The sequence below is a fragment of the Periophthalmus magnuspinnatus genome, chromosome 4 (genome assembly GCF_009829125.3).
Source record: "Periophthalmus magnuspinnatus isolate fPerMag1 chromosome 4, fPerMag1.2.pri, whole genome shotgun sequence".
NCBI lineage: Eukaryota > Metazoa > Chordata > Actinopteri > Gobiiformes > Gobiidae > Periophthalmus > Periophthalmus magnuspinnatus.
Window position 1 is genome coordinate 8,723,895 of NC_047129.1, and position 27,553 is coordinate 8,751,447.

At 38.1% G+C, this 27,553-nt stretch overlaps 6 protein-coding genes across 7 annotated transcripts; 3 read left to right on the forward strand and 3 right to left on the reverse strand.

Moving 5' to 3' along the window:
• The first annotated feature begins 280 nt into the window (after window positions 1–280).
• Window positions 281–1,294, forward strand: nr2c2ap (nuclear receptor 2C2-associated protein). Its single transcript, XM_055221230.1, has 5 exons — window positions 281–331; window positions 435–525; window positions 621–726; window positions 812–870; window positions 1,166–1,294. Exons 1-5 carry the CDS (start codon window positions 294–296, stop codon window positions 1,292–1,294), a joined length of 423 nt encoding a protein of 140 aa, XP_055077205.1. The 5' UTR covers window positions 281–293.
• A 350-nt stretch (window positions 1,295–1,644) lies between these two features.
• rfxank (regulatory factor X-associated ankyrin-containing protein) lies at window positions 1,645–3,290 on the reverse strand. Its single transcript, XM_033965114.2, has 8 exons — window positions 2,974–3,290; window positions 2,751–2,846; window positions 2,618–2,683; window positions 2,332–2,432; window positions 2,140–2,265; window positions 2,010–2,076; window positions 1,816–1,896; window positions 1,645–1,742 (listed from the first exon to the last, which is right to left on the reverse strand). Exons 1-8 carry the CDS (start codon window positions 2,990–2,992, stop codon window positions 1,690–1,692), a joined length of 609 nt encoding a protein of 202 aa, XP_033821005.1. The 5' UTR covers window positions 2,993–3,290; the 3' UTR covers window positions 1,645–1,689.
• Window positions 3,291–3,311: 21 nt separating this feature from the next.
• On the forward strand, window positions 3,312–6,265 carry borcs8 (BLOC-1 related complex subunit 8). 2 transcript variants are annotated; one of them, XM_033965116.2, is made up of 5 exons: window positions 3,312–3,440; window positions 3,617–3,729; window positions 3,944–4,008; window positions 4,081–4,188; window positions 5,589–6,265. In XM_033965116.2, the coding sequence occupies exons 1-5, from the start codon at window positions 3,404–3,406 to the stop codon at window positions 5,647–5,649; spliced, it is 384 nt and encodes a 127-aa protein (XP_033821007.1). In that variant the 5' UTR covers window positions 3,312–3,403; the 3' UTR covers window positions 5,650–6,265. The 2 variants fall into 2 exon arrangements, with proteins under 2 accessions (XP_033821007.1, XP_033821008.1); XM_033965117.2 differs by lacking the exon at window positions 5,589–6,265 and adding an exon at window positions 4,490–4,557 and having other exon boundaries at window positions 3,355–3,440.
• tmem221 (transmembrane protein 221) lies at window positions 4,684–7,603 on the reverse strand. The gene is made up of 3 exons (XM_033965113.2): window positions 6,986–7,603; window positions 6,119–6,204; window positions 4,684–5,432 (listed from the first exon to the last, which is right to left on the reverse strand). The coding sequence occupies exons 1-3, from the start codon at window positions 7,285–7,287 to the stop codon at window positions 4,900–4,902; spliced, it is 921 nt and encodes a 306-aa protein (XP_033821004.1). The 5' UTR covers window positions 7,288–7,603; the 3' UTR covers window positions 4,684–4,899.
• A 2,412-nt stretch (window positions 7,604–10,015) lies between these two features.
• mef2b (myocyte enhancer factor 2b) lies at window positions 10,016–20,837 on the forward strand. Its single transcript, XM_033965335.2, has 9 exons — window positions 10,016–10,222; window positions 14,672–14,744; window positions 15,174–15,377; window positions 16,327–16,455; window positions 16,704–16,887; window positions 17,896–18,044; window positions 18,429–18,543; window positions 18,644–18,746; window positions 19,352–20,837. Exons 2-9 carry the CDS (start codon window positions 14,691–14,693, stop codon window positions 19,650–19,652), a joined length of 1,239 nt encoding a protein of 412 aa, XP_033821226.1. The 5' UTR covers window positions 10,016–10,222; window positions 14,672–14,690; the 3' UTR covers window positions 19,653–20,837.
• Window positions 20,838–21,596: 759 nt separating this feature from the next.
• On the reverse strand, window positions 21,597–26,468 carry tmem161a (transmembrane protein 161A). The gene is made up of 11 exons (XM_033965435.2): window positions 26,343–26,468; window positions 25,601–25,704; window positions 25,436–25,519; window positions 25,208–25,299; window positions 24,886–25,042; window positions 24,545–24,760; window positions 24,326–24,469; window positions 24,125–24,238; window positions 23,872–24,046; window positions 23,694–23,790; window positions 21,597–23,419 (listed from the first exon to the last, which is right to left on the reverse strand). Exons 1-11 carry the CDS (start codon window positions 26,343–26,345, stop codon window positions 23,115–23,117), a joined length of 1,491 nt encoding a protein of 496 aa, XP_033821326.1. The 5' UTR covers window positions 26,346–26,468; the 3' UTR covers window positions 21,597–23,114.
• Window positions 26,469–27,553: the final 1,085 nt, after the last annotated feature.

Sequence of the window (27,553 nt, forward strand, 5' to 3'; positions counted from 1 at the left end):
ATCTTGAAGTTCTGCGTTTTGCTCTGAAGTCTGGAAACAAGCTTAGATAAAACGTGTTTAATATATGCTTAGTATGTCTGCATAATATACGGATTGCACGCTTGAATTACATACTAAAATATATCATTAGTTGCCAGATCCACGTTACTTGTCTTCAGACTTCAAGCATCTTCAATAACAATACAGCGTGTTTGCTCCATCTAGTGGCGAAAGGACGAATCGCATATTAATTCCTTCATTGTCGTAAAACCACAGTCCATCTCACTTTACGGCAAACTGACCCGCATAGCAGCATGGCTTCCACATTAATATGCAAAGCGACACAAAGCAGGTAAAGATAATGAAGAAAATATTTGTAGATTCATTATTTTAAGTCTGTTACGTTGTGATTGATACGTCTGGACAGCTAAAGTAAGGTTGTTTTTTACATTCAGGGTTAGTTCAGTCTTAAATAGAGATGTGAAGCAGTATGGGAAGAAATACATGTTTGACAGCAGTGAGGAGACTTGCTGGAACTCGGACCAGGTAAAAGCTATAACTTTATGTGTATTTTTAGTGTTAGATGGATTATAGGTCAATGTATTTCGTTTCATTGTCAGCTATGAGCTTTAATCTTACAGGGAGAATACCAGTGGGTGTCTCTGGAGTTTCCTCAATCTGTTAAAATTACTGAAATAAAACTTCAATTTCAAGGCGGATTTGCAGCTAAATCATGCAGACTAGAGGGTAAGACTGCTTTTTTTTTTTTTTTTTTTTTTTAAACTAAGTTTGCACAGTAGTATTATCTAAACATGGGCTGTTTTTCTTGCAGGGAGTCATATGGACGGAGAAGTCAAAATAAGTCAGTTTTACCCAGAGGACGACAACTCTCTACAAATATCTTTTTTTAGTTAAACTAAAACTTAAATCATATCTGACTAATATTCTATAAACATATTTACCACTGTTACATAATAGTTACATCAATATAAGTTTTAACAATGACAACTTGCTATTAAAATGATTTGACTTTCATAATATTGTTGACATTCTACAGAAGCAAGTAAATCTGAATATACTATGAATACACAGAACTACACATACTACTAGTTTTCTTCAGTCACCAGTATACCTGGTCAGTTGGGAATTTTTTCTGCTCTCTTCAAGTGTTTATCCATAACTCTACACCCACAGTTTTCCCATTCAGGAGGCCCCTGTGGTGGACAAAGTAAAAATAATATTTGAGAATAGTACAGACTTTTTTGGTAGGGTTATTGTTTACTCTTTGGACATCCTTGGGGAAAAGACATCATGACTTTTTTTTTTCTTACAACCTTTTCATGAGAGAGGAAGTGGACGTGGGCATGGGACAGGACACAGGATATTGTGGTACAGGTCTGTTTTGTCACCTTATGAACTTTTGCGTAATATCCTTTTTTGGTATCGCAATTATTGGGCATCTCTTATCTGCAACATGCGATAGCAGCGACAAACCTTCAACTATTCTGTGAAAAGAGAACTTGAATGGGCAATATGGCTTTTTTTTCCTTCACTAAATGACTCATACACCAATGCAGTCATGTGTTTTTATATAAATCTTTTTAATGTAGTTATGCAAACAGTACAACTACTTCAAATAAAAAAGTGCATCTTGTACATCTTGCCTTTATTTATTTATTAATTTTTTTTAAAGCATTAATTCTTAGTATGTCATGTCTTTAATTTGTAGAGCTTTATAACGTGATCCTCCAACACTTTCTGGACTATAAAAGAAGAAATCAAAATGAAGATTTAAAACAAGCAGATATGAAACATGCATCAACATATTATACATACTCTTCTTGTGCCCCATTGCAATAGCTAAGGCCATGGGAGTGTACCCGGAGTCAGATTCAATCGTTAGATCAGCTCCTTTGGCTGAATACAGAAGATAAATTGAAAGGAATAGTTCAAAGGTTTATTGATGAAAGGATGCAATGATTACCAAATCACTGATCAATTGATAAAAAATAAAAAAGAATTAAAAATACCTAGAAGGGTCTCAACACATTTAATATGGTTTCCACGGACAGCATAAAGAAGAGGGGTTCCCCCATTCTGAAATAATACATTTCAGTTAACATTTCAATCTTAATTTTATGTTGACTAACTTTACTTTACCCAGTCATATGAGTTTATATCCACTCCATGTCTCAAAAGACACGCAACTATATCTGCAAAGCCTCCAGAGCTGGCAAGTGTAAGTGCACTTTCCCTCTCCCGTGCAATAGTTTTGGGATCAGCACCCTAAAACATGTTATGTTTATTTAACAAATACATTATGATGATTGCATTGAGCAAAGCACTTCTAACCTTTTCCAAAAGGTAATCCACCATTGCTTTCTCACCAAATGCTGCAGCCCACATGAGAGGTGTGAAACCCCGTTCATCTTGCTTGTTGAGAAGTGAACTGTCTGTTAAAAAAAATAAAATAAAATAACATCTTTGGTGTTGGAAGAAGATTTTCTACATATTGTTTTAATTAATTCAAATACAGTTTAAAAAATAATTTCTTGGAAGAAAATTTGAACATATGGATGTGAAATTAAATAAGACTAAGAAACAGGTATTACTTTTTGTGATTATAGATATAGCCTACCTTTATTTAGATATGCAGCAACTTGTGATAGCTCACCCTGTGCAGCCAGCTGATGAATAGACAAAGCTGAGGAAAATAAACAATTTTAAAACAATTTGTGCAAGAAAGTGTCTTAATGCGGTGTACAACTTACTGTCTAAAGAAGCTGGAGGTACGGTGACTTCATTCCCTCGATGCTTGTTGGTCAGTGTGGTGGATGAAAAAAACAAACCATCCTCTTCCATCATTTCTGTTGAAATTGTTATTGGTCAGTTCGGGACTATATTAAGTCCCTTTGCACTGCATACTTTTTAATAACTTTAATAACTATCTTTGGCTCCAGTAACGATGGTAACGATGAGCTTTTACAAACTCACCATCATTTCTAATATCCATTGGCACCACGTATTGGCACGAATCACACTGAGGATTCAAGAGTTTTTATTACTCACCACTCAATTTATAACTCAAATTTAAGGCTACCCTGTGGAAAAGCAAAGTGAAAGTGCCACTTCAACGGACAGAACGTGTGGGTGGGGTGATGACAGACAAATCGCACCCTAATCTTATTCCACAACAAAATTGTACTAATTATAACCGATAATTTACTCACGAATAAAACAATGTTCGATTTGTCAAATCATTTCAGCGTACATTGCTTGGGGAAGCGACAAAAGTGTGAATTTCGTCACAGTTTCTACCCGGACCGTTTCTGTAGTTACACACCACAACCTAAATACGGAAGAGGAAAGTCAGGACAACAACATTACTGGCTTTTTTTTTTTTAATTGTATATTATATTGCAACATGGAGGACCAGGAGATGCAACTGAAAGTTAGACGAGGTAGTAAAACATCTTCATGCCACCAGCTTTGTTAGTTTGTAAATGCATTGCTTTGCTAAATTTGCTAAGATCGCTGAATATCTCGACATCTCTGTTCGCTTTACTACAGCACATGACCAGTTTGACCAGCATGCCTGTTGTCTTTTAAAGTTTTCATTTGTTGTTTTTCATTTAAGTGACTGACAAATTCACGGAGAGCATGTATGTCTTGGCAAACGAGCCGTCGGTGGCTCTGTACAGGCTGCAGGAGCACGTCCGGAGGTCACTTCCAGAACTGGTGCAACACAAGGTAAGATCACGCTGCTAAGCTGTTATATTTCACTTCAAGTCAAGTCATATTTATTTATAAAGCACATTTAAAAACCATCACCGTTGCCCAAAGTGCTGTTCAATCAAATGTTATCTTATTGGTACTGTACATTTGATGTATAGTGGGAAATAATTAGTTAAATATTGTTATTTCGCTCTTATTGTACTTTTCCTTTATGGTTTTACTTTCTCAGACAGACATGCAAAGTTGGGAAGAACAAAGTCAAGGCGCCATCTACACTGTGGAATATGCATGCAGGTGAGCTCCTGTAGATACTCTATTTTTACAGATGTGACTATTTTCCACTAACACCCATTCCTTTCTTTCCAGTGCTGTGAAGAGTATGACAAACAGCAGTTTATATTTCAAGAACATTGACGGTTTGCTTCGCCAGGCCATCAGTCTAAAGGAGCGGATTAACAACTCTCAAGGACGCAGGTATGGTTTTTTTTCACCTGATGTCTTTGCTTTTTCTCCTATTTTTTTTTTTTCTTCAGTGGTTTTCTAAAATAGCCCTTCATGTTCTTACAGCATGACCATGTAAAGTATTTTCCTCATTCAGTCCATCCTTATTGTATTTGTAAATTTTACCAAATAGTGTATCAAAGGCATATGAACGCTATTTGCTTTCTTCATCAATCCTCACCAAATGTATTACTTTATTACGCAGACATCACATATTTTTCTGTTATTTTGAACCCTTTTGCATGATGCTTAAAAGTGTTAACCCCTCTCCTAGTCCCCATGTCTCTCCTCCACCTCATGTCCGGTCTACTTCCTCTTGACCTCTTTGCTGAGGTTTCCAAGGTAAGTCATTACCATTAATCTGTGACATAGTATTCATTTATCATTACATTGTTCATGATGGATTATTTAAAAAGTATGTGCGTGTGTGTGCGTGTAAAATCAGACACATTATTACTGTCCCAAGTTTGCAATGATAAAAGTTTATTTCAAATTTCACAAGTCTTGATGTTACATAGTAGTTTAAATTGTAAAACTACTGATTTTCAGACTATGTAAATAGATCATGTAAATAGATACTAAAAGGTAACATGACAAAATACAGTAGATGAAAATTGTTATATCAACCTTCACATTGTGGAAAAGCTCCCAGGCAGTGCATACAGACCAAAACTGTTCCAAGTTTCACACAAGAGTAGAGTCTTTGGCAGAAATCCCAGACTTTCGTGCAAGTACACTCCTCATCTCATTGTTTACTCCATTCCAAGGCTTTACCTGAGCTTGCAGTAAGGCCGAGTCACTGGATATCGTCCTGTGCATTCTTGAACTGCTTCCTCCGCTGCTATAGCTATCTTTATGACCACACTGGTCATGGGGTGCTTCATTTGGGGAATACTGAGGGTGTTCGATTGGGTTTGGGTTGCCACAAGGAGGATACACCATGTTATGCACAAGATAAGACTGAGTGCGGTGCATTCGTGGTTTGTCTACGCCAATCTTGAGCTCACATGGTCGAGAGAGGGGGGCGTTGCTGTTACTATGGTCATTTTGATATAAAGCACCAATGTGGTCAGTGTGACATTTTTTGGCACTGCAGGAAGCTTTGACCAGAGCATGGATAACTACTATCAACAAGATTAGTATGCCAGAGGAGAGTACACAGGCACTTGCAATGCCAGTTTCCACTTCAAATATTAACAGCATAAAGATGGCCATGGCTGTGAGAGAAAGAGTTAGATGAATTAGATTTTGTGAATCCAAATACAGTGTGTTTCACTTTTAAAACAACTCACACAACTTGAAATATTCTACAATATTTAATGAATATATGCTATACTAAGACTTAAATTTTTTTTCCCCCCGCTTTCTTACAGAAAAAAGCCAGTGGACACAGGAATGCCAAAGGAAGGAGAGAAGCTCAACACTGGAATGTGATGATTTTGTCATTGTCCTTCCTCTCCTCACTTAAGTAAAAGTGTCTGAAGAAAGGGTCATAAGGCCAATGACACCAAGACCTTGTTACAATGGGGAGGCTTGGCTCCAATGACGCCTGCAGTACAAGCTGCTCAGTGGAACAGAGCACCAACACGGTGCCAGGTCCAGCATTAAAAGCACTCAAGTCATGAACGCCGCTCAAAGAATGCATTGTTCTCACTGAAGGGACCAGAAAGAACGTGGCATTACAGCTTGTGCCTCAGTCTATAATGTCTACACAACATTCTACTATCCAGTTTATTAGATTAGATAACTTTTTTTTAAACTTTTTTTTTTAATATATTCCTTTGGTTAACTATTGTACTTTGCAAATATGTACATTCTATTTTAATCCCTTCAAGATCCCTCACACACATTATTACAACATTAGCATGATGTGATATATGGATTTAGATTTGTGACTGTTTACCTGCCAAGTACACAGAGACTCCCATGCAAAACAGCCCAACTGCTACATGGCGTATTGCTCTGCTGTCCAGGAGGAACCAGTCTGCTCTGTGGAGACAAACGTCCTTGTTAACTGTGCCATAAATTAAAGCGGTTGTCCACAATCCGATTATTGTTGTCTCTATATTGGGTTTTATTGTCCCCATTTCTTCCTGATTTATGTGGCTGCCCAATCATTGATGACTGATTCATACTGTAGCTTCTGTCCCATCATGTCAATGTAGGTTCGAAGGTATGGTGGATGGTGGATTTGTAAACGGATGTGGGAGCAAGCCAGATAGAGGCCAAGCGCTGGGTGCTTAAGAGGAAGCCCATTGTGTTAAGATTCAACCCGATGCAGGATTTTGAAGGGTGGGGGGAGCTCAGAACAAGTGTGAATCTCAGAAAACATGGGGATACGCCTTTGATATTTCACTTCACTACTATACTATCTTCACAACTTAGTTAATCCTATTCAGATTTTCTACATAAAAAGACTACTGCCTGTCTTGTCTTCAGATTTTTTACTGAAACGGAGTTGAAATGTTTTTGTCAGTGATCAAACATCCATGTTTTACCTACCCAGTAAAGGAATAGATTTGCCTTTAAACTTTTAAACAAAATGGCAGATGTATTGCATGATAACATATTTTATTTAGCTTATTTGGAAGTTACAATATCGGTCTGGACTGTTTGTTAGAAGTTTTGTGCATTCACAGCCTTTTTTCAATAAGCAACAAGTGTTTAATTCTGTCCCAAACTTCAGTCGTTTTGTGTATCCCTATATTTTTGTTTTACACAGCATCAGTAGAGGTTTTGGAAGGATTAAATCCTGTCTGGAGACACATACCTCTCTGTGTCCTTTTCCCCTCTACAGACCTCCGTAGAAAAGTATCCATGGAGCAGGCACAGAACTACAGAGCTCAGGTTTAGAGTGAGGGATAGAGCCGAGAGCACCGTGGACACGGGCAGAAGCACGGCCCAAACGCCCGCGGGAAGCAGGGCCGAGTGCGGCGGGGCAGAGTCCTCTTTCACCGCCGTCTGTTGAGACTGAAGCTGGAAGATTAAAATCACAGACAAAACGGACATGATCGCGGATAAAATTCCCAGTAGGCACAAAACTATTAAAGAGCGTTGACTGTAGTTCGCCATGTTCTCATCCGGGCTCGGGGTGAGAACACTGGTGGCGCGGTAACTTCACTCGCTTTTACGCACAAAATCTGGCTGCCATTCCGACGTATAGCATTGTTTTAGTGCTCCATGTGGAGGACAGAGACGTTTCCTGTCCTGCACTGAAGTTTTTCAGTAGTTTGGTGTTGTGCTGGAGTCCACTGCGCGCTTACTCCGTCTGGGCATGTGATGTGCGCTAAAGCCTCAGATTAAAATTTAGCAACAACACTGGACTTTTCTCTTGGATCTGTGGTAACAATGCACCAGCATGCCCCAACTCTGGACACACGCAAGACAGACATTGATACAGCTGAGGACTGCTGCTACCAGTCTTTGCGAAGATGCAAATTAGGCAGCTCATTGAGCCAACACAGTGTGTTAAACATTAACACTAAAACAGTCACCTCTTCACACAGATTAGTTTAAGCATTGAGGCATAACTTGATTAAGCGATTAAAGGATTATTGTGAATCATCTTTCAATATGCCAAAGTCTTAAAGAGAACATATGTTCTTCAATTAAATTTACATTTAGACGTATAACAATTAACAACGAAATTAACACTAAAATATGTCATAGTTTACAACATACAAACTAAGAAGATTGACAGATTTTTTATTTTATTTTTTTTTTATTATTATTATTTTTTTTACTATGGATCATATCTGGAGGGATTACACAGAATAAGACACTGTATAGCCACAGGATTCTTTAGCATCTCTATCATGTTATGATAACAGAGTTTATGAGGGAGAGCTAGGACTCAAGGGGCTTCATCTTTGCACATGCTCTTTATTATACATGAGTGTACAGAACAACGTTTTCTGTGTTACTTGTATAGATCCTTGCTCACCTTTGGTGGGATATACATAGCTCTGTAAAGTTGAACATAGATTGAGTTTGTCTTCAGTATAATAGTAGGACTACTTAAAATTAAACTTATTAAAGTTTACAGTGATTATGTTAGTCACTTATTTGAAAGTATTTCACTTGAGTACAGATACAGTACAGTTTTAGCCTCACTGTTGTCGGTCTACATCGTATGACCTTCTCATTACCAGGTAATACACAGCTCTCTTGTCCCACAGTGGATGTATTGTTCTGGTAAAGGTTTTGGTGGGGGCTGTGAGGGTTGAAGGTGTAACTTATTTTCTGTTAAGGCGCAGATAAGACGACGTAGCTATAAAGGTACACAATGTGAACAATTGCTCTCACACATGTACACTGACCATGCAGGCTATTTCTGAATTCGACTGCCTCACCACAGACTCTAAAAGAGTTGTGGCTGATCTTGTCGAAAGCAGAAGTGAGAAGTTTCAGGAAAATGAAAAAAATGAACTTAATCTGTAAAGTGCCTTTGTCAGCCACATTTCAACTTTAAATGGACATTTTAATAACTGATCTTTATATTCACTAGTCTGATGAAACCATATCACTATAAATACACTGACGCTCACACAATGATCCAACTCCTACAACTTCTACTGTGATCTAAGACATAAGATGTATCTCCCACATTTTGTGTAATTGTATGCTGAACCTTGTGCAGTTTAGTAAGTATGTTGTATGTTTGGGCTAATCATAATTGTTAAGCCTTTTTCCTACAAATTTCAAGGACATCATGTTAACATACAGCTTATGTATCCCACCAACTAACAAGTGCAAAGATGAAGAGATCCTATATCAGTCCTATTGCATGATTTGGGTATACTGCAATAAATAATCCAACAACTAATACAGTGAAAAACAGAAATTCCTTGTGACTATAAAGGTTAAGGTGTTGTATTTACAAATGGGAGTTGACCCTAGTCTCTACAGTATTTGAAGGCTAGTTTAGTCCTGAAGGTATAGAAGCAGTGACTCTCTGTAGGGATGTTGCTAACTATTGCATCAGGAGCACACTTTGAGAATCATCTAGGGATCCGAACAGGTTCATATGCCAAGGTCTGTTGCTGTGTGAGAGATAGAGTTGTCAACCGTGGATGCTCTGGGCTAATAAATTGTCACTATTATTTTTAGGAAGGGCTTTGTGTCACATCCCAAAATAGTCAATCATGTAGCATGCAGTGATTAGGTCTAAATATACCTATTAAATGAACATGGGGGGTGGATTTGCTTTTAATAGATTGGTGCAATACATATAACGCATGGCTTAGACTGTGGCATGCTTTTACTTTCTTTTCAAAGCTTTTTTAAAATTACTATTTATTTATTTATTTATTTATTTATTTATTTATTTATTTATTTATTTATTTATTTATTTATTTATTTATTTATTTATTTATTTATAACTGGTAAGATGCACATTAAATAGTAATAAAGTAATGCTTTGCTCAGAACCATTTAGGGATAACCCACTGAGGTAATGTGTGTATAATAAAATAAAATTAAAAAAAACTTGTATTTAATAAACATGGGAGATCACTGATGACTATTGGGACCAGATATTTAATGATAAAGCCTTGTTGATTGCTTATACAAACAGGCTATAAGCTTTTATCCAACACACTGTATTTTGTTAGAAATTATAGACCTTATCCAATACAAATGCAAGTAAAAAGACGAGATAGGCTATGTCTGATAAGCTCTCATTAGCTCTTATCATTCAAAGTCTAGTGGTAGTCTAGTAGTAGTAGCCTGTAACTTGTGCTGTGATGCTGAGCCCTTGTGTCTGGAGGGAGGAGGAGGAGGAGGAGGTGAGTGGCCAATTGCGCTATAGAGGAGGCGCTGTACAGTGACTGAGAGCGGCCAGCTGTTTGAAAGCAGCGCACAACCATCACTTGTGCCGCATCAAGTGCAATCAACGTCAATCAGCGCCAAACCACAAGAGAATCGTGAGGCGCGCGTCATATACTTTGACTTCTGAGACCTCACCCAAGAGACTGTGGACACCAGCAGATCTGAGCGCAGTGAGCAGGTGAGAGTCATTTACACTGAATATACAAAAGACAGAGTTGTTTTTTTTGTTTTAATTCTTGTGCGTAGTTGCCCAGAGACTGTTTAGTTCGCGCTTCTTCACTTTATGAATGTGTCTGTTATCATAGCAACATGCGCCTGTTTGGGGACCAGGGACCAGGCAGGCTGCACATTTACACTAAAGACATTAAAGCCACTTATCTGGAAACGTTTTTGTTTTTGTTTGTTTTTTGTTTTTTAGCGTGTCAAACTGAAACCCAAATCTATTTTCTCAAGTCTCTTTCAGTCCAGTGTTAATTTGAGATGTAATTCTGCATGTTGAGCCAGTTCTGGGCCTACGACGTCTACTGGTTAAACAACATTTTATGGGTGACGGTGAAATTATCGGTAACAAACAATTGGTTTGGTGGTAGCCTGTTTGTTTGTAGGCTATTTGTAGTGTACGCTTCATCTGCATCATCATCATCATCAGCAGCAGCAGCAGCTTGCTCCACATAAAGCCTCCATGGAGTATTTCAGTGTCAAAAATATCTTGCCAGTCAATTATCTGTAGTCAAAATTAGACAAATAATTTGTCACCATTGTGTCCACAAGTACCCTCCCTGACCCCCAAATGTAGATTATCAACATTTATATTTGTGGTTTAGGCCCTCTTTGTGGTAGCATTCAGCACATATTAAGTAGCTTATTTTATGTGATACACTGGACTGTTTATTTATTTGTATTTTTATATCTCTTGATGCCTATTTTATTTCATCTCAGAATGAACAAGTTTGCAGTAAAACCTTTTACTTAAAGACGTGCTTGTGCCATAGTAATGACTGATTCATGAGCCTTATCAGTTTTTTTTCTCATTATGTAATAAATTCAGTAGAGAATTGAAATGTTCATTTGTTTTACATGCAGCGAACCCCTGCACCAAACATTCAAAAGATGATTTTTACAGCCTATGTCTTAAAAATGTCTTTAAAAATAATACATATGTCTAGGTAGTTGTTCTATCTTATAATGATAATGGTATTGAACTGAAAGAAAAATGCTTTGACTCACAGCACTGTAAATCTGCTGTGCAATGAGTTGGTATAGTCATATGTGGCCGTGTGAAATAATCATAGAAAGAAAACCAGTGATGCAGAACCCAAATACTTCAGAAATGTTTCATTTTCTTCCATTACGCTCATGTGACAAGGCGTCACATCTCACCTAGTTGGGTAAACAAAACACCTTCAAATGTTCAAAGATTAAAGATATTTTGTAGTATTTTATAGTAATAGGTTAAATAAATCCGTTTTATAATAACAGAATATGCTAGTGTAATAATAATAGTTTTAGTAGAGTTGAAGGAGTGGTACTGATTTACACAGTTTTTGGGGGTCACCTAAGATGAAAGATGAATGCAGCGCCACCTGCAGTTCGACTAATTTTGAATATATAAGATTGTGCTTTATTTTCTTAATGCTACCTGTTCTAAACTGCACAATCTAATAAACATTCTATCACAAAAAACAATCGTATGAGAAAGTAAAGAGTCCCCTTCTTCTCGGCTCTGTGTATCGAGGACCCATTTTGGATTTCTGTTTCCGCTTGCCAACTTGACTGGTGCTTGTTTAGTGCATGTACTTATTTTCTATATGGTGTTACATTTATAAACTGAGTCTATTTTATCTTTGCGATTGATGAGTACTTGTCTTTGTCAGTCATACAAGACGGTGTGATCCCTCATTTGTCAACGAATGTCCCAGTGTAGACAAGAAATGACTACCTCTGACACCATCTCTACTTTGTTAGTAATACACAAAATACCCAGATAGGCTTGAATAAAACATCAGCAATACAGAAATGGCATCAATTACACACAAAAACAAACTGACAAAATGTGAAAATGACATGCAGGAGTATGTGTGCAAAGACCAGAACAGCAATCTCAGGCTATAGGGAAAACCATCACCATAGTTACAGTTTAATGCATGTTTATTTGCAATAACTTTTTGACCTCATTTTCAGGGTTTTTATGAAAGTTGCTCTATACCTCAGATGTGACCATAGATGTGACAGATGTGATATTTTTTGTTGTGTAGCTTTCAGTTCAGTTAAAGCCCTTCTCTCTATAGGACTAACTGTTGTCTATCTCAATCTCCTGCCCCCTGCACTCTACAATAAATCTAAAAAGTAAGTAAGGGGTAAACTTGTTTCGTAATAAAGCTTGATTCCACAAATTTTCACCATATCACAAATTAATCAAAAGAGTTAGAGTTACTGCCCAGTCCTAACCCATTGTTCTTGCACCGCGTTGCTACAAGTGTTCATTATTCAGACTTAAGCACATTGACCCAGAGCCTGAGCATCAAACCATATTCTTTTATTTAAACACACACTACGAGCTGCATTGGTTTTGAACATGGAAATAGTTCCAGAATTAGCAGAAGGTCTTTCCTGTCTGTCTCAGCTCTCATAAAACCACACTGCAGGCTATAGCTAACCCTGGATGGTTTGGTTAAAAGAGTACACATGCTAAATTTAACATGCTTTTCAATTATATTTCATTCTGTACAAGAGAGGAACTTAAAGTAAAACCCTAGAGATAAGGTCTGTCTGCCTGTTTTGAATACCATGCCAACTTCCTTTAATTTTCCTCATAAATATTCACTGATATTAGGTCAAATGTGCCACTGGTGTCTCTGTTAAACCAACTACTTATTTTGAGCTGCTCATATACAAACTCAAACATTATTATTTATAAAGAGAGATTCCCCACCTTCTTTTACTTGTGACTACTTTTTTTCCCCCAGCTAGGTGGTGATGACCCCATGTTCTTATCCTAGTGGACAAAAAACTAGTTAAAATTTTTTTATCAGAATTGAGATATTGAGGCTGCTGGATGGGAGCTGAAACATCTTTATTGTGAAAAACAGTGTCCAGATGACTACCTCTGAAACCTTCTGTGAGTTGGAAAAAAACCCATTTACATAAGAATAGTCAATAGAAGGTATTTGAATATTAGCAGAAATTGAAATAATTCTTGTAAGCTTGTTTGGAGCAGCACTAGACATTCATATTTTTTGTATTATATCTTTTAACCCAACTCAAGCTTCTAATCTGAAGGTTTTTTCGTCCATATCTGGGCTTCTCTAATATTAACCATTACAAGATTGTCCATGCTTTAACAGTGCTGTATGCTCACAAAGTACTTTTTAAAAATTCTGTGGTTTTTGCAGTGACATCATTATAGTATGACTATTTGACAGCTGGTGTTTAGTGTCACGAAGAGGTCTGGTTTGTCTGTGCATATGACACAACTTTATAAGGTAAAAGGCCAGAGAGGTGATTTCAGCTCAAATGCCCCAGATGCCTGAGTGCCAAGCTGACGTGGAGTTGTAGCGGGCACTGGAAGGGTCATGGGAACTGGCCACTATATCCGCCAACAGGGACAGCCACTAAATATAGAGAGACATCAAGTAAATATGGAGGATTCAGGGGAAAACCAAGGAACTCCACAGGGCTTTGGAAGTGTGGGTTAGAAGGGCCAGACAGATACTTAACGGCACTGATAAGGGAAATGTTTAGATGCAGAAATAGGCCAGAATCAGCTTTTTAATCCATGAAGTTTATAGACAATTTGCAATTTACGGGTTTTTTTTTTTTTTGTTTTTTTTTGAGAAAAAATTATTTTAAAAGAAATAATAACAAAACTTTTTTTTTAAATTTAACTAATCAACTACAACATCCAATATTGTCAAGCTATTACTGATGCAATGTATTGACACAATTAATAATAGACAGTAAATATCTTTTTCTTGTTACTGTGAGCTATTTTTATGAAGTTAAAGCAATTATCAGTACATTTCAGCTGTTTATTAATTCATTCATATTATTCCAACACATAATGCACAATGGTCATGGCTCATTATCTGTCATCATGTTTCACTCTGGCGTTATCTTGATGTTATTTTTCTGACATGGTTGTGCATGAGAGACGAGTGGGCGGCTTTCAGAAAAATCATTTTTTTACAAACACACCAGTCTTGTCCACGCTATTTGTTTTGTGGACGTTGCCCGCTGATCCTCTAAAATGGAGTGCTAAGCTTTATTTATAACCTTGTCTCTTGGGCACTGCGCTGTAGCCGGTGGGTCACTCAGATGGGGGTGGGGTGGCAGGAGTTGGGGGTCAGAGAGTGGACAAGGCAACAGGCAAGGGCCGCTAAGTTTAGAGTCCATCGCTGCATGGCACTAAAAATATACAACGAGCTTGGGCTAAAGGCAAACTCAAGTCACTTCAGCATGTTTCATTGTCTAAATATTAAAACAATATAGAGATGCAGCACTCTGAAGCCTTATAGAGCATATCTGTCCAAAAACAAGTCAGACCCCTGTCAGAAATTGTTGTCATTTGACATTGAAAACTTAAAATACTATCATTATATCAAATAGTTTTTTCTGTCTCTTGTGTCAGGAGCGTGCCAACAGAAAATATGGGAAGAAAGAAAATACAAATCTCACGCATTTTGGACCAAAGAAATCGACAGGTAAGTCTGTATAAATCATGCAATTTTTGTAATTAAATTCTTGAATAATGTAATATTTAAAGGTGCACTATGTGGAGAGTCAGTCACATGCTTGTGTACAGGAAAATGTTATAACTTTCCCTCAAAATGACATTAAATTATCCATCTCCATGGATGAAAGCAGGTGATGCCATCTTAATGCCGTACTGTAGAATATTCCAGGAAAAGCTATAACAATTCAAAGGAGACAAACATGCAAAACACACTTTACTAAAAAGAAAAAAAAAAAAGTTTTTACTAAATTTGAAATACATTATGATCAAAGCGGCCTGCTATGGCGGAAAGAGATGTTTTCTTTTTCTTTTTTTAACCAACCATAGCATGCTTCTGTGGTGTCTTGTCTTGTCTAACATGTCTCATTACGGCTCATGTGTTACTGTTGGTGTGCAGGTGACTTTTACCAAGCGTAAGTTTGGTTTGATGAAGAAGGCTTACGAGCTGAGCGTGCTGTGTGACTGTGAGATCGCCCTCATTATCTTCAACAGCACCAACCGCCTCTTCCAATATGCCAGCACAGACATGGACAAAGTACTGCTCAAGTACACAGAGTACAGCGAACCACACGAGAGTCGCACCAATACAGACATACTGGAGGTATACACACATTTCTCATTACATTGATCTGGTTAAAAAGCATATGTTGTGTATTAAATAAAAAAAATGTAACTTTGTAATTTTACATTTTGGTTATTGTAAACCACAATATTGATCTACAACAGCTTATTAATTGATGCAGATTTTCAATTACTCGTTTTTATTGAAAAAATGGCTATGCAACATTTTTTTTAACCCCATGTATGACCAGGAGTCAGATTTTTTTTTTAAAGATTGCAGATAAATACAGAGCAGTGAGCAGATAGGCAGTAGGTGAAGATGGCAATTTTCTGAGCACTAAAGCCACAAATGCCAGAGAACAGGCTTACTCTAACATGCATGAATCAAAACACAACTCTGTAACTGAAGTCAATTTTATAATTTTATAATATGTACCCTTTAATTAAGAATGTGTTCTTAATCTACCTGGTAAAATATTTAATACATTAAAAATACATGATGAAGTAAAATCTTTGAAAAGTTAGAGCAATTGCCTGGATTTGAGCAAGTATTAGCAGGGCTAAATGGCAAAATTGTAGTTTTTAGTGGATACTATAATAATGAAATAATAATTAATAGTGGATACTCTGGTAGCCCCCATAGTCTAATTTTGTCGCCCATAATCTAAAAACAAGTAAGCCACGTTTTGTACTACCATAAACATATAAAGTAACTTACACAGTTAAACAAGACAACAGTTCATAGATTAAGTATAGGTATAAAGTACATTTATACCTCAAAGATTACAAAAAAGGAAAATCTAAAAGGATTGCCTGTACCTCTGTCTCACCACAGCTAGTTCTGAGAGTGCATCAGAGCTAGCATGTATGGAGCAGCCTTTGTGTTCATGTCTAGGAGACCACACATTAGGCCATTAGTCATATTAAAATTGCCTGAGTGCAATCAGGTTTCACCATGTGGTCATTTTGTGTTTGCATTGTGTTTACAGACACTCCGTAGAAAAGGCCTTGGTCTGGATGGCTCAGAGCTGGACAGTGAGGAGAGCATGCAGGTTGTGTCAGATAAGTTTGGTCTGAGTGAAGGGATGGACCTGTCTGTGGCCCGCCAGCGCTTCTATGTGAGTGCATGTCTCACTTTTCAGTTTACCTAGTAACAATGAGTATTCATCTGAGTGCATCTGTGCTATTGATATGTAGGTGTACAAATGACAAAGAATGTCATGGTAGATTTGAAGTTGTAGTCTCCACAGTAACTTCAGTTGCCATTATATTTTTGGCTGCCATATTTTGGTTATTGTAATTGTCCTCATACAGTATTAATGCCAGGGATTAATAGGCTACATACTTTCTCTTATCTTCCAAAAAGCCTCCCTCTCTGCTCACCCCAGAAGCACAGTTCCTGGTTTCATCCAGCTGTGAGAACGGACCACCAAATTCCTCACATATGGGAGCCCACAGACCCCCCGGGCACAAACCACTGAGCTCAAGACCAGGATCTGTCAGTCCAGCTGCTGCACATCCTCACAGCGCCTTTATGTCTCCACACTCAGGTATCATCACCACGCATTTTGGTAATATATAAACATGTATATTGATTGTATAATGACTATATCATTGCATCTCTTAAAGGTGCACTATGTAACTTTTCTAGTTGAGGTTCACTACCTGCTTATCTCAAGGTCTTGTTGTTGTTCCACAGTATGGCATTACACTTGTATATCTTGGCCTGGTGGAGTTGCCTGCTCGTCTTCACGGAGACAGATGTTTAATGCCATAGTGTGGAACATTTCAGACAAAGAAATGAAATACATATCCATGGAGACAAGTAGGTGCTGCTGCCTCCACCAGAAAAGCTGCATATAGTTCACATTTTTTCACATTGCAAAAACACGGGAGCACTGAAATACAAAAATTCACCACAGATAAAAAATACACGAAACAAGGTGTGAGAAACGCACTTGGCATCAACATTAACCTTGTCATCCAATTTCAAATGTTACTTTATGTTGAATATGTGTTTCCATCTAAATTTGCTTGCCCTGAAGAATAACACCAAAATATTCACCATGTAAGTGAATGAAAGACCTTTGCAATAGTGTAATTAACAGTAATAGTGTGATGTGTGTGGTTCCCCGTGGGCCTTGCAGCTGCTGAGAACTCACAGGAAACTTGAGTGTGAAACTGGCCCTCTCGCTCTCTCTCTCTCTGTCTCCCCCCCCCCCCCCCCCCCCCCCCCCCCCCCCCCCTCTCTCTCTCTGCGGTAGCCGCTTTAACTAGTTCTGTGGTTTCTTGAATATAGCACACCTGCCCCTCATGCACTGCCCATGTCTGTGGTGTACAGTATTACAGAGATGCACAAACAAAAGCCTATAAACCAACATGTATGAAATTTGTCCAGTTGTGGGTATATTTTTTTAAGAGTGTTACTCATATCTTATACATAGTTATCCAAGGTCAAAAGAGGAACTGTCTATCACAGATGTAGGTGAGGAAGGTGTTGAGCTCACATCTCTTTTCACTTCCTGCTCCACATGTTTGGCCGTGGTATGTTTTGGCAGGTATTGGCTACTCTGTGTTTGCCCATGGAAACCTTAACCGAGGTCTGGAGATGAAGACCCCGCCTCCCGCTCTAGGCCTGAGTCCTGAGGGGCTGAGGGACACCCAAGCCAACCAGGGATTAGGGCCTCGCAACAGCCATCACTCTGCTGTGAGTCCTGAAGTCTGTTTATGGCTTATATAACTATAGCTTCACCTCAGATATATGATGATTTTCTTTGCAATGAAAATATTGTAATATTGTGGCATTTTGATCAAAATTATTATTATTATTATTATTATTATTATTATTATTATTATTATTATTATTATTATTATTATTATTATTATTATTATATATTCAAATGTCACACTATATCAGTTACCATGGTAGCAGCTAATGGGGACCCAAATAAAAACAAAACCCTAAATGAAAGTCAGGGCAGCTCTACAACATTGTTTTATCCATCATAAAGAGTATGCCTTGCTTTTTCATCATCTCATCAGTGTAACTCCAAGCATTTCATCTCTCTGTTGTTCTTCTTGCGGCCACCAGAGGGGTCACTTATACCAGGGTTTACACTCAGGTGGCTCCATTGTGGCTATGGGCAAAACAGGACTTCTGGGCCACAGTCTGGGAGGGTATGGCATGGGCTCTCCTACAACATCTGGTACGTTCTATGTATACCAATAACTAACCTTTTAATTAATGTTAATAATACAGTCAGGTGAAGATTATTCTATGTATTTAAAGCTTTTATTTATTTGCAGACTACCAGTCTGGATTTTATCACAGTCTACAGCGAGCTGCAGTGAACCAATGGCAAACATCACAGCCACTGCAGGACCCCCACGGGAATCATATAAATCCAGGGTAGGAATGGAAAAATACTAACAAAATCTGAATTAATCTGAAAGACCATTATGGGATTATTAGAATGTAAACAGGTTTGAACCTCACATAGTTTCCTTTTTCCACCAAAGCCCTTTAAAATTTGGTTAGTTATAATATTTATTTCAAACCTGCACGTGTAAAAGTCACATAACATAATCAACAGCATAACAGTACTGACACAGAGACACATAGGCATGGTTTGAAAAAGGGATGGGTGAAGCTTATACATATCCCTCTTACAAATACACATACAACTCCCTCTCCAAAATCCTCTCATCAAGGATGGTATGATGATGATAAGGTTAATCAATAGTTAATCATGTATAACAAAAAACTATAAGGTTTCTAGTGACTACTAACCATACAATTATATAAGCTATGTTTTGCTGCCATGGCTTCTCTCTGATCACCACCAATACCTCACTCACACACCAACCTCATGGTGAAGTCAGGTACACAGTGACCATTCAGAGCTGGGATTGAACTTCTATGTAAATAAGCCTCAAGGTTATCTCCAACATTAGTTGTAGTGTTGGATTTTTTCAAACTGAATACTGCATCTTTTTGTTTCTTGTTGTTCCTAGGATATCCAGTGGAGGGTGCTCTTTCCCATCTCAGCCCTGCTCCTCCACCTCCCCTCACCTGCCCTCTCTGAACCTCCACATCAAATCGGAGCGTGCCTCACCGGACCACATGTCCTCACCTTCCTCTCCTCCTCTGCTCCAACTCAAAGACCGCTCTCCAATCAGCAACCCTGATTCCACTCGGCCCAGCCCACCACACACGCAACCGGCCAATCAGATGAAGGAGCTCTCCAAAGGTCACTCCCACAGCGAGGAGGAGATGCTCAGACCAATGGAGCTCAGTGACACCTGGCAGAGATAGCTACATTCAGTTATGCCATTGCTCTCACACAGATGGAGTGGAGTGGTAACTAATTGTCCACAGCTTGGACATTAAAAATAGAGCTGGTCTCTCCTTGGAGATTTTTTTTTTACTGTATTGGGATTAATAATGAAGATAGATGTATATGTTTTGAATAATCTCAAAGGAGTTAAACAACTTTCTTTCTTAAGCTTTTGCTAACGGTTAGAAAAAGCAGCATAGTGCAACCAGTTACGCACTCCTAGTCATACACATGCCTTATATTCAGACCTATTCACAAACTTTTTTACCTACTATGCATTAAATGGGCACAAATGCTTTCCTGTTTCTCTTTCTTCTAACACAGCACCACAGGGGATCATGAATACAAGACTAAAGAATAAAGTATCTTTTTAGTGATCATAATGTTGAATGCTGGATTAGTAGTGCTATAAAATGTCCCACAAACCTCAAACTAAATTGTTCATTTTGATACACCAACATAAATACGTACATTTTGGCACGTTTTTTGTTTTTTAGATGTATGCAATTTAACAATGTTGTTGACTTTCTTCAGCAAACCTGCTATGACTTTGATTTCAATATCAGGACGATCATTTAGAACACTTGATTGTATTGAGTGTAGTGAGATTATGTTCTCTTGTTTCTGCCTTGAAGCTGATTACACATTGTGTTATGTTATGCTGTAGTTTTAATTAAAACAATAATTTCAAAAGGGCTAATGAATTACAACTAAATTATCTATGTTTTGCTATGTTTCCTCTTTTGTTATAAAACTTTGTAATATAAAGATTTGTGTTTCTACTATGGCCACAAGGGGACCCTAGTGTAGCTCAGGCTTTATATGTGAAATAATAAATGATTAAATGAAACTGTGTGGCCAGACTTGGCTTGAGCTTTCACCAAAAATCTGTTAAGCTGTTCTCCACACCAGGCCTGTCCAAAATAATGATGCTGTTATTAATTATTATAATGAATATCTTCAGTATTATGTGTGTCAGTGTGTTTTTCATATCTTAGGCTCATTTGATGTGATTGCTTCAATAAAAAAAGAGTTTGATTGGTAAATTCCTGTTTCACACTGTCATTTCTGTGTGTCTTTGAGGTAAATTGTGTCTCCCAGAGCTGCTGTTTGCTCTTTTATGTGAGCACAGATGAAATGATGTCCACTGTGCGGCTATCACACTTTCATGTGTCCATTTATTTAGTGCTACACACCTTTGCTCTCTGCACATTCGCTCTCATTATCATGTCTCGCTCCTGTCAGTGCAACCTGCCATGCCACCAACCAATGAGAGGAACAAAAAATGGACCACTTTAAAAGACCTTTACATTGGCTCTGTCAGTGGTGATGGTGTTCCTACCCCTATGGTGCGTTTGGTTTTCCTTGTCATTTTATCAAAACCAAGCGAACAGAGCAGAGAGGATGCCTGCACAGTCCCGTGTATCTCTGTCGTCTGCTGCTCCGTAAATGAAAAGAGAGTCAGACTGGGGGTCATGTCTGGGCAGCTCCCATGGGACGTCCTGTGTCTGGGTCTCACACACACCAGGCCTTCGGTCGCTGCAGTGGTCCAAAGAGGCCTCCAGCAGAGATAATGAACGGAGGTGAAAAAATAGAAACTAAGTCTAAAAAGGTCAACAGTACTTTAGTAAATGTAAATGTATTGGCTATGAAAATAGTATAACAACTTACATCTGCCAACATCATTACTGTACAACTACTATTTGCCTCCTGCTACTACTTTTAGTGGTTTCAATACTTTACTCATCTTTGTGTGTAACAGCTTGTTCAGAAACATTTGGAAACCCATGATAACTAAAAGAGAGTAATCCTATTCCTCATATTTCTTGGACCAAAAACAAGATTTCTGTCTTTGGGATTGGGCATTAGGATTATCATTATTAGACACCAGTACATAATCACATGCCCACATGCTGAAGTTTGTGGCAATAGAAGGCATTTCTTTAATTTTCAGTTGTTTGTGATTATACTGTATCACCTCATCTGTATTCACTGGGTCAACTCAGCAACACAAAAATATCAGACATATTATTTAAAAGATTGTACTCATTTTCCTAATTCATGTTTTAATTGAAGAATTGATACAAAGGCTACAACATTTTTCAACAACCCAGTTCTTCCCACAGTCCAGGAGAGCACTGAGTTCATAGTAATTAGAAGTGATTAAAGAATAAACTTCCATGGAGGCTTGGGCAGAGGTCAGACCACCAGACACTATTGTCATGCACGACTTTTGTCAGTCAGTCCAGACACCTCTAGCACAGGGATCTCCCACGCTCTGGACTGAAGACTGCATTAAGTGGAGACATATTAATAGCTCCAAGTTGTTGAATGATAAAATGTATTTTTATTATTATGCCACACTAATAAAACCTTATTATAACCTAGTTCACACCATGCTTGAAAAAAATAGAACTTCATAACACAATCTCAGTGCAAACAAACCAAAACTATTTAACAACTACTGATAATACAAATGTGAAGACATCATTAAATATAAAAACAAAACTGTGATGATTAAATTATAAAGGTTACACATTGATCAAGCTCATGCTTAGATTGTTTTAGCATAAAAATTATCATAAATTGTGAATAAAATGAAATGAGATTTTATACAGAATCCCTGAGCCTAGAGGCACTTGTAAAAACTAAAAAAAAAAAAAAATCCATCTTGGCATTCTGACTTATGAAACACTCACTCAGTCATGCTGTCCCCTATAGTTATTAGAGTTAAAACTTTACATTAAAAACAAACTTTTAGCACTCTTGAATCGGTTTCTTTGGAGAGATCAGGAATCTCTCCCATAATATCTACACAGGGGTAAAAAAAATACCCATTTACAATGAAATGTCTTTAACTTCAAACAGGTAGTACACACCAAACTGTACAGCAATAATGCAGCATTTAAGATTTTTTTACCAAGCAATTTGGAAATGCTGGTAAACATCTTATTTTAAAAGCAGTAGAAAATTTTAATAAATAATCACAGTCACTTGTATTTCTGACCAGTTGCCTGCTGGTCATTGAGTGTGATGGGAACTTTGAAATGTTTACATGACATTTCAATAATCTGAAAACTCCTGAAATCAGATAAAGATCAGATTTTTGATATGTATGTAAACATGGCCACTGATGAGTAATATATTTAAGATTAACAAATGTATTTGTTGCATTTGTATTTTAATTTTTAATAATGCACTTTGTGAATTTATCAGTTACTATGGTTGAATAATATAGTATTATAGTATTGGCAAATACTTGTAGTAGCTAGTCCTTCTTGGCATGCAGTATCCCTTGGTAGTAGTTGTGGAAAATATCTGGGGGGAAGAAAATCTGGGTGGTGGATGGCACGAGTTCAGAAATGTACTGCTGCATATGTAAACAGCATTTTAAGCAGTTAGGTTTTCTTGTTAACCATTTATTCTTATATTGATCACATTTAGCTGTGCATGAGGTACTGGTGAAAGTAGACGCCAAAAAGCGAGCTGATGACTTGACAGGCAGCGACCCACCAGGTGAGGAAAGCAAAGAAGCCTCTAAAAAACAGTGGAGTGAGGACAGATCTAAGGGCACTGAAGGATTCAGACAGGCGGGACACTGTGGCCTGGATGTCTTCCTCCATGTAGTCCACCCCCTCCTCATCCTCCTCCAGGACCCCCGACACTGCAGGAGCTGCTGTCGGTAAGACCAGAGCCGGGGTCACACCAGGGGTGGGCTCTTCTCCAGGAGTCCATGAGAAGTCTCCTGCAGGTAAAAGGCAGCATGGTAGGAACTTATGACAACAACTGTGACACTTTCAACTATCAGTATCGGATGAAGCTCAAGATCTATTGAAAATGGGTGGGATAACAATTACAGTTACTTAATATGACAACAACAAAATGTATTAAACATATTAGAGTTTTATAAGTAATTAGATGGATTTTTCATACATATTTCATGAACTTTCATTACAGCTCTTCCAATGTAAAAATGTGATATAAGAACCAGGCTAAGTATTCATCAAATATAAACATACCTAATGCCTTTAGTGCCAGAGTGGAGAAGAGAATCAGCAATATGGGAATCAAATACTGCAGAGTCACTACTGTCAGGTAGCAAAACACTCGAGTGACCTAAGAGAAAATAGGATGCAATTTATAGTTAACAATTCTTTTGTTAGTGTTTTATACTACTTCAATCACAACAGGCCTGACCTTTCTCTGAATGTCAATAGCAGCAATGCGTCCAGCTTCCTTCTTCATTTGCTCCACCCACTTCTGTGCCAGGTTAAGGTAAGCCTGCAGGTGATAGCGGGTAAGGGCCAACCGCAGCACACACAGAGCCACAATGATCCCCAAACGCATACTGTCAAATGCTGAACTGGACACGCTGCAAAAATAATAACATGGGTATAAGCCATCTTTTTTATAGTCAAAATAAAAAAACTTTAAATGTCTGTGTTCTTACATTGTAATAGAGGACTTTCCTATTGGTGCATTGGCTAGGAAGTCTCTTGCAATTGGCTTCACCCACAGGATCAACACAATGATGGGTGACATGAAACTCATGTGCAGTAGAATCCTATGTAAATCAATCGCAATGTTACAAATGTAATAAGTACCTAAATAAAAACTTTATGCTAAATATGTGTGTTCTGGTTGTTGTTACTGGATTATTGGTCGATCTGAGTTCATCTGGACAGCATCGAGATGGGTCTGAGCCAGTCTAAGTCCAGGGAAAGCCAAAAGAGATCCAATGTAGGCACACACAGCAGCTAGACCAAGCTTCACTGTCAGCTTGGTTACTGGAACTCTGTAGAAAAATAAAACACATTACAATATGATTTAATAACTCAGATGGACATGTTGTTGTTTGCTAGATACATACGACCAGTCGGCATAACCCTGCTGCTTCACAAAGACTTCCAAGTTGTTGAAGAGGCTGTTGAATCCTGGCTCAAGTCCAAACTCCAGGTAATCTTCTCTGACCACCAGAACCAACATGGCCACCAGCAAAGACAGAAAACCAAATGCAAGACACACAGACCGCTCTCCACCCTCCTCCGAGCTAAAGTAGTGACTCATTAAAGTGTGAAGTGTTTTTCTGAAAGTGAAAAGTTAAGGGATATTCTGGTTTGAAATGTTTAACTTACACAGCTTTTTATATATTTATATTTTAATTATGATTTATATCGACTTAAAATGATAATGCATCACTGAAAAGGATACAGGCCAAAGAGGACTGTCAAAACACACCAGATGGCCCCAATGTTGACCTCTTTGCTGGCATCTACAACACTGTAGTAACACTCAGTGAAAATAAACACTCCAGTTGCATAGACCGCGAAATCTACAAGCCACTGGTACTCCAAGAAGAAGCGCAGCACTGGAAATAAAAAAACAATTTGTAGGTTTTAAAAAAGGCACCATATTCACTATTATCAAACATCTAGAAGTTTAGAAGTTACATTTAAAAATGTGTAAAAATGGTTCACATACGTAAGTCGTAATATCACATGCTCTATATTTACTTAAAATGTGTCTATTTTACCAAGGGCATCCATAACATTGACTGGGGCCTTGTCCAGGTGAAGGTCGATATCTTTCGGCACAGTCAGTGGTTTGCCCTCTCCATTCTGCCTCCTGGAGCAAAGACAACACGTTTTTTGTTTATACCAAAGAGTTAACATATGTTTGAAATGTGAGATGTTAGATAAAAGATCATCCTCTAAATTACTGTGATGTGACCCAGCACTGCCGAGCCCTTCCCTCGTCCCACCTGTCTCTCCTGTTTGGTTTAGGCATCTGTTTCCCTGCGAGCGCACACAGCTCTCCCTCTGAAGGGTGTTTGAACCGGAACAAACTAAGAACAAAAACAAAACACCAGGTGGATAAACAGACAGCTTTAGGTATCTGATGTGACCAGATGAGAGTGGGACAGTACCTGCCGTTACAGAGAAGCCAGCGTGCAAATGAGCAGTGAGGAGCCATCCTCTGCATGATACTGGCAGCCAGCAAGCTGACCACCAACTGGATCCCCATCAACGCCTATCAAAATACATACAAACACATTGAAGTGTGTGTAATCCCTCAGTCACCCAGGTCTGATCCATAGTAAAAGCAAAATGTAAAATCTGTCAACTGGACAGATTGACAGATTTTACATTTAGCGTTTACTAAGCATACTGAAGCATGAAACTACAGTAAATTATCAATGAAACTTAAATTATGCTTTAGTCTGCCTGGTGGAACCTGGAAAAGGTAAATACAAAATACAAGACGCAAAGAACAATCACTCCTACTGAGATTGCATGTGCATATACTGTACAGCAAAATTAACAAAATTCTAATATTTAAATATTGATAAGGAAAGTATCATAAAGAAAAATCAAATGCACAGTATTTTGTACAGTAACGATTAAACGCTATGCATAACACAGGTGCATAGTTAATCACAAATACAAATACAAATTAAAAAGAAATTTCGCAATGAATGAAAGTTAGCAATGGTCTGTTGTGCTAAATTTAGCCTAACTTCACCACCTGTCAGTACTGCAAGCTTGGTTTAGCACTGTGTAAGCTAGCTAGGCTACATTAGCAAACAGCATTTATAGCTAAATCTCAACATTATCGCACGAAAATTGTAACCTGAAACAACAGGCAGTAAAGCAGTACAGAAAACATACCATGTCTTCTCCAAAACCTCACTGTATTCTAAGTGATACAGTCCTCCACATGAAGGAGTCCTGACAGCTGAGTGCTCTGACATGTGAGACCGCAGTGTCCCGGATGTACTACCCCGCGCTGCATTCAGGGGTCGCACTAAACATGGGACTTTTCACACTTCTCCAGAAGAAGAGACCGTCCTCACGTTTTCAGGAGCATGCTTTGGATTCGGCAACATTGTAAGTAAAAGGTGGGCCTCTAATATAGTTCCTTGGTATAAATGTTAAATTTGTAAAAATAATAAGAATAAAATATAACTACACATAGACCAAAATGAACATATTTACCACCAATTATAATTATTGCAATTACAATATTTTAAGATAAGCATGCACAAATTAAACATACACTAGGTTAGCTGGCATAGATATTAATACGGGCAAACACCATATCCACTGCTCTGGTGTGTTGCTCTTGCTCAGTTGAGTTTCGTAATTTGTATATTTTATGCATCTAGGGAATCTTATCATTTCACTGAATCAAACCAATGCAAATCCAGTACACTGAAGTGTAATCCCTCTATAACTGACCAGACCAAAGGGTCAATTTAGTCTTGTTTTTTTGTTTTTTTTGTTTTTTGATAATAAGGTGGGAGAACTATAAGTAGGCTACTACTAACACTGTTACCAGGACGTGGCATAATATTAACACTAACCAGCCAGACAAATGCCGAATAGCAAATCACTGATATAGTAATATATATATATATCTATATCTATATCTATATCTATCTATCTATCTATCTATCTATCTATCTATCTATCTATCTATCTATCTATCTATATCTATATCTATATCTATATATATATATATATATATATATATCCCTATGGCATTGTCCAGAGGGAGAGAGTGGGCTGGTGTGGGCTTGTTATTGTGGGGCAATCTGTTGTGTCGGCCTAAGGGCCAAACAGCAGTGCAGAGTACCCAGCCTCCTTAGTGTCCCTGGGTAAGGGGCACTAGACAATGCGCAGACCAGAGACTCTGTTGTTCAGCTGGGGGACTTCAACGGCTGTGTAGGCAATGACAGTGACACCTGGAGAGAGATGATCAAGAAGGCTGGCTTCTCTGTTCTGACCCAGAGCATTGTTCTGTTATTGGACTTCTGTACTAGGCACAGTTTGCCCATAACGAACCATGTTCAAGCACAAGGGTGTCCACCATTACACGT

What these genes read in the sequence shown, in the direction of transcription:
- nr2c2ap (XM_055221230.1), top strand. Translation starts at nt 294, where the DNA reads ATGGCTTCCACATTAATATGCAAAGCGACACAAAGCAG. An exon ending in CTTGCTGGAACTCGGACCAG is followed by an intron (nt 526 to 620) that starts GTAAAAGCTATA and finishes TTAATCTTACAG; the next exon opens with GGAGAATACCAGTGGGTGTC. An exon ending in ACCCAGAGGACGACAACTCT is followed by an intron (nt 871 to 1,165) that starts CTACAAATATCT and finishes CCATAACTCTAC; the next exon opens with ACCCACAGTTTTCCCATTCA.
- rfxank (XM_033965114.2), bottom strand. An exon ending in ACCTCCAGCTTCTTTAGACA is followed by an intron (nt 2,684 to 2,750) that starts GTAAGTTGTACA and finishes TATTTTCCTCAG; the next exon opens with CTTTGTCTATTCATCAGCTG. An exon ending in TGGATTACCTTTTGGAAAAG is followed by an intron (nt 2,266 to 2,331) that starts GTTAGAAGTGCT and finishes AACATGTTTTAG; the next exon opens with GGTGCTGATCCCAAAACTAT.
- borcs8 (XM_033965116.2), top strand. Translation starts at nt 3,404, where the DNA reads ATGGAGGACCAGGAGATGCAACTGAAAGTTAGACGAG. An exon ending in CAGAACTGGTGCAACACAAG is followed by an intron (nt 3,730 to 3,943) that starts GTAAGATCACGC and finishes TTACTTTCTCAG; the next exon opens with ACAGACATGCAAAGTTGGGA. An exon ending in ACTGTGGAATATGCATGCAG is followed by an intron (nt 4,009 to 4,080) that starts GTGAGCTCCTGT and finishes CTTTCTTTCCAG; the next exon opens with TGCTGTGAAGAGTATGACAA.
- tmem221 (XM_033965113.2), bottom strand. Translation starts at nt 7,287, where the DNA reads ATGGCGAACTACAGTCAACGCTCTTTAATAGTTTTGTGCCTACTGGGA. An exon ending in GGGGAAAAGGACACAGAGAG is followed by an intron (nt 6,205 to 6,985) that starts GTATGTGTCTCC and finishes TTGTCTCCACAG; the next exon opens with AGCAGACTGGTTCCTCCTGG. An exon ending in AGTCTCTGTGTACTTGGCAG is followed by an intron (nt 5,433 to 6,118) that starts GTAAACAGTCAC and finishes TTTCTCTCACAG; the next exon opens with CCATGGCCATCTTTATGCTG.
- mef2b (XM_033965335.2), top strand. Translation starts at nt 14,691, where the DNA reads ATGGGAAGAAAGAAAATACAAATCTCACGCATTTTGGACCAAAGAAAT. An exon ending in TGGCCCGCCAGCGCTTCTAT is followed by an intron (nt 16,456 to 16,703) that starts GTGAGTGCATGT and finishes TCTTCCAAAAAG; the next exon opens with CCTCCCTCTCTGCTCACCCC. An exon ending in GGGCTCTCCTACAACATCTG is followed by an intron (nt 18,544 to 18,643) that starts GTACGTTCTATG and finishes ATTTATTTGCAG; the next exon opens with ACTACCAGTCTGGATTTTAT.
- tmem161a (XM_033965435.2), bottom strand. An exon ending in TTGACAGTCCTCTTTGGCCT is followed by an intron (nt 24,761 to 24,885) that starts GTATCCTTTTCA and finishes TTTCACTTTCAG; the next exon opens with AAAAACACTTCACACTTTAA. An exon ending in GGAAAGTCCTCTATTACAAT is followed by an intron (nt 24,047 to 24,124) that starts GTAAGAACACAG and finishes TTATTTTTGCAG; the next exon opens with CGTGTCCAGTTCAGCATTTG.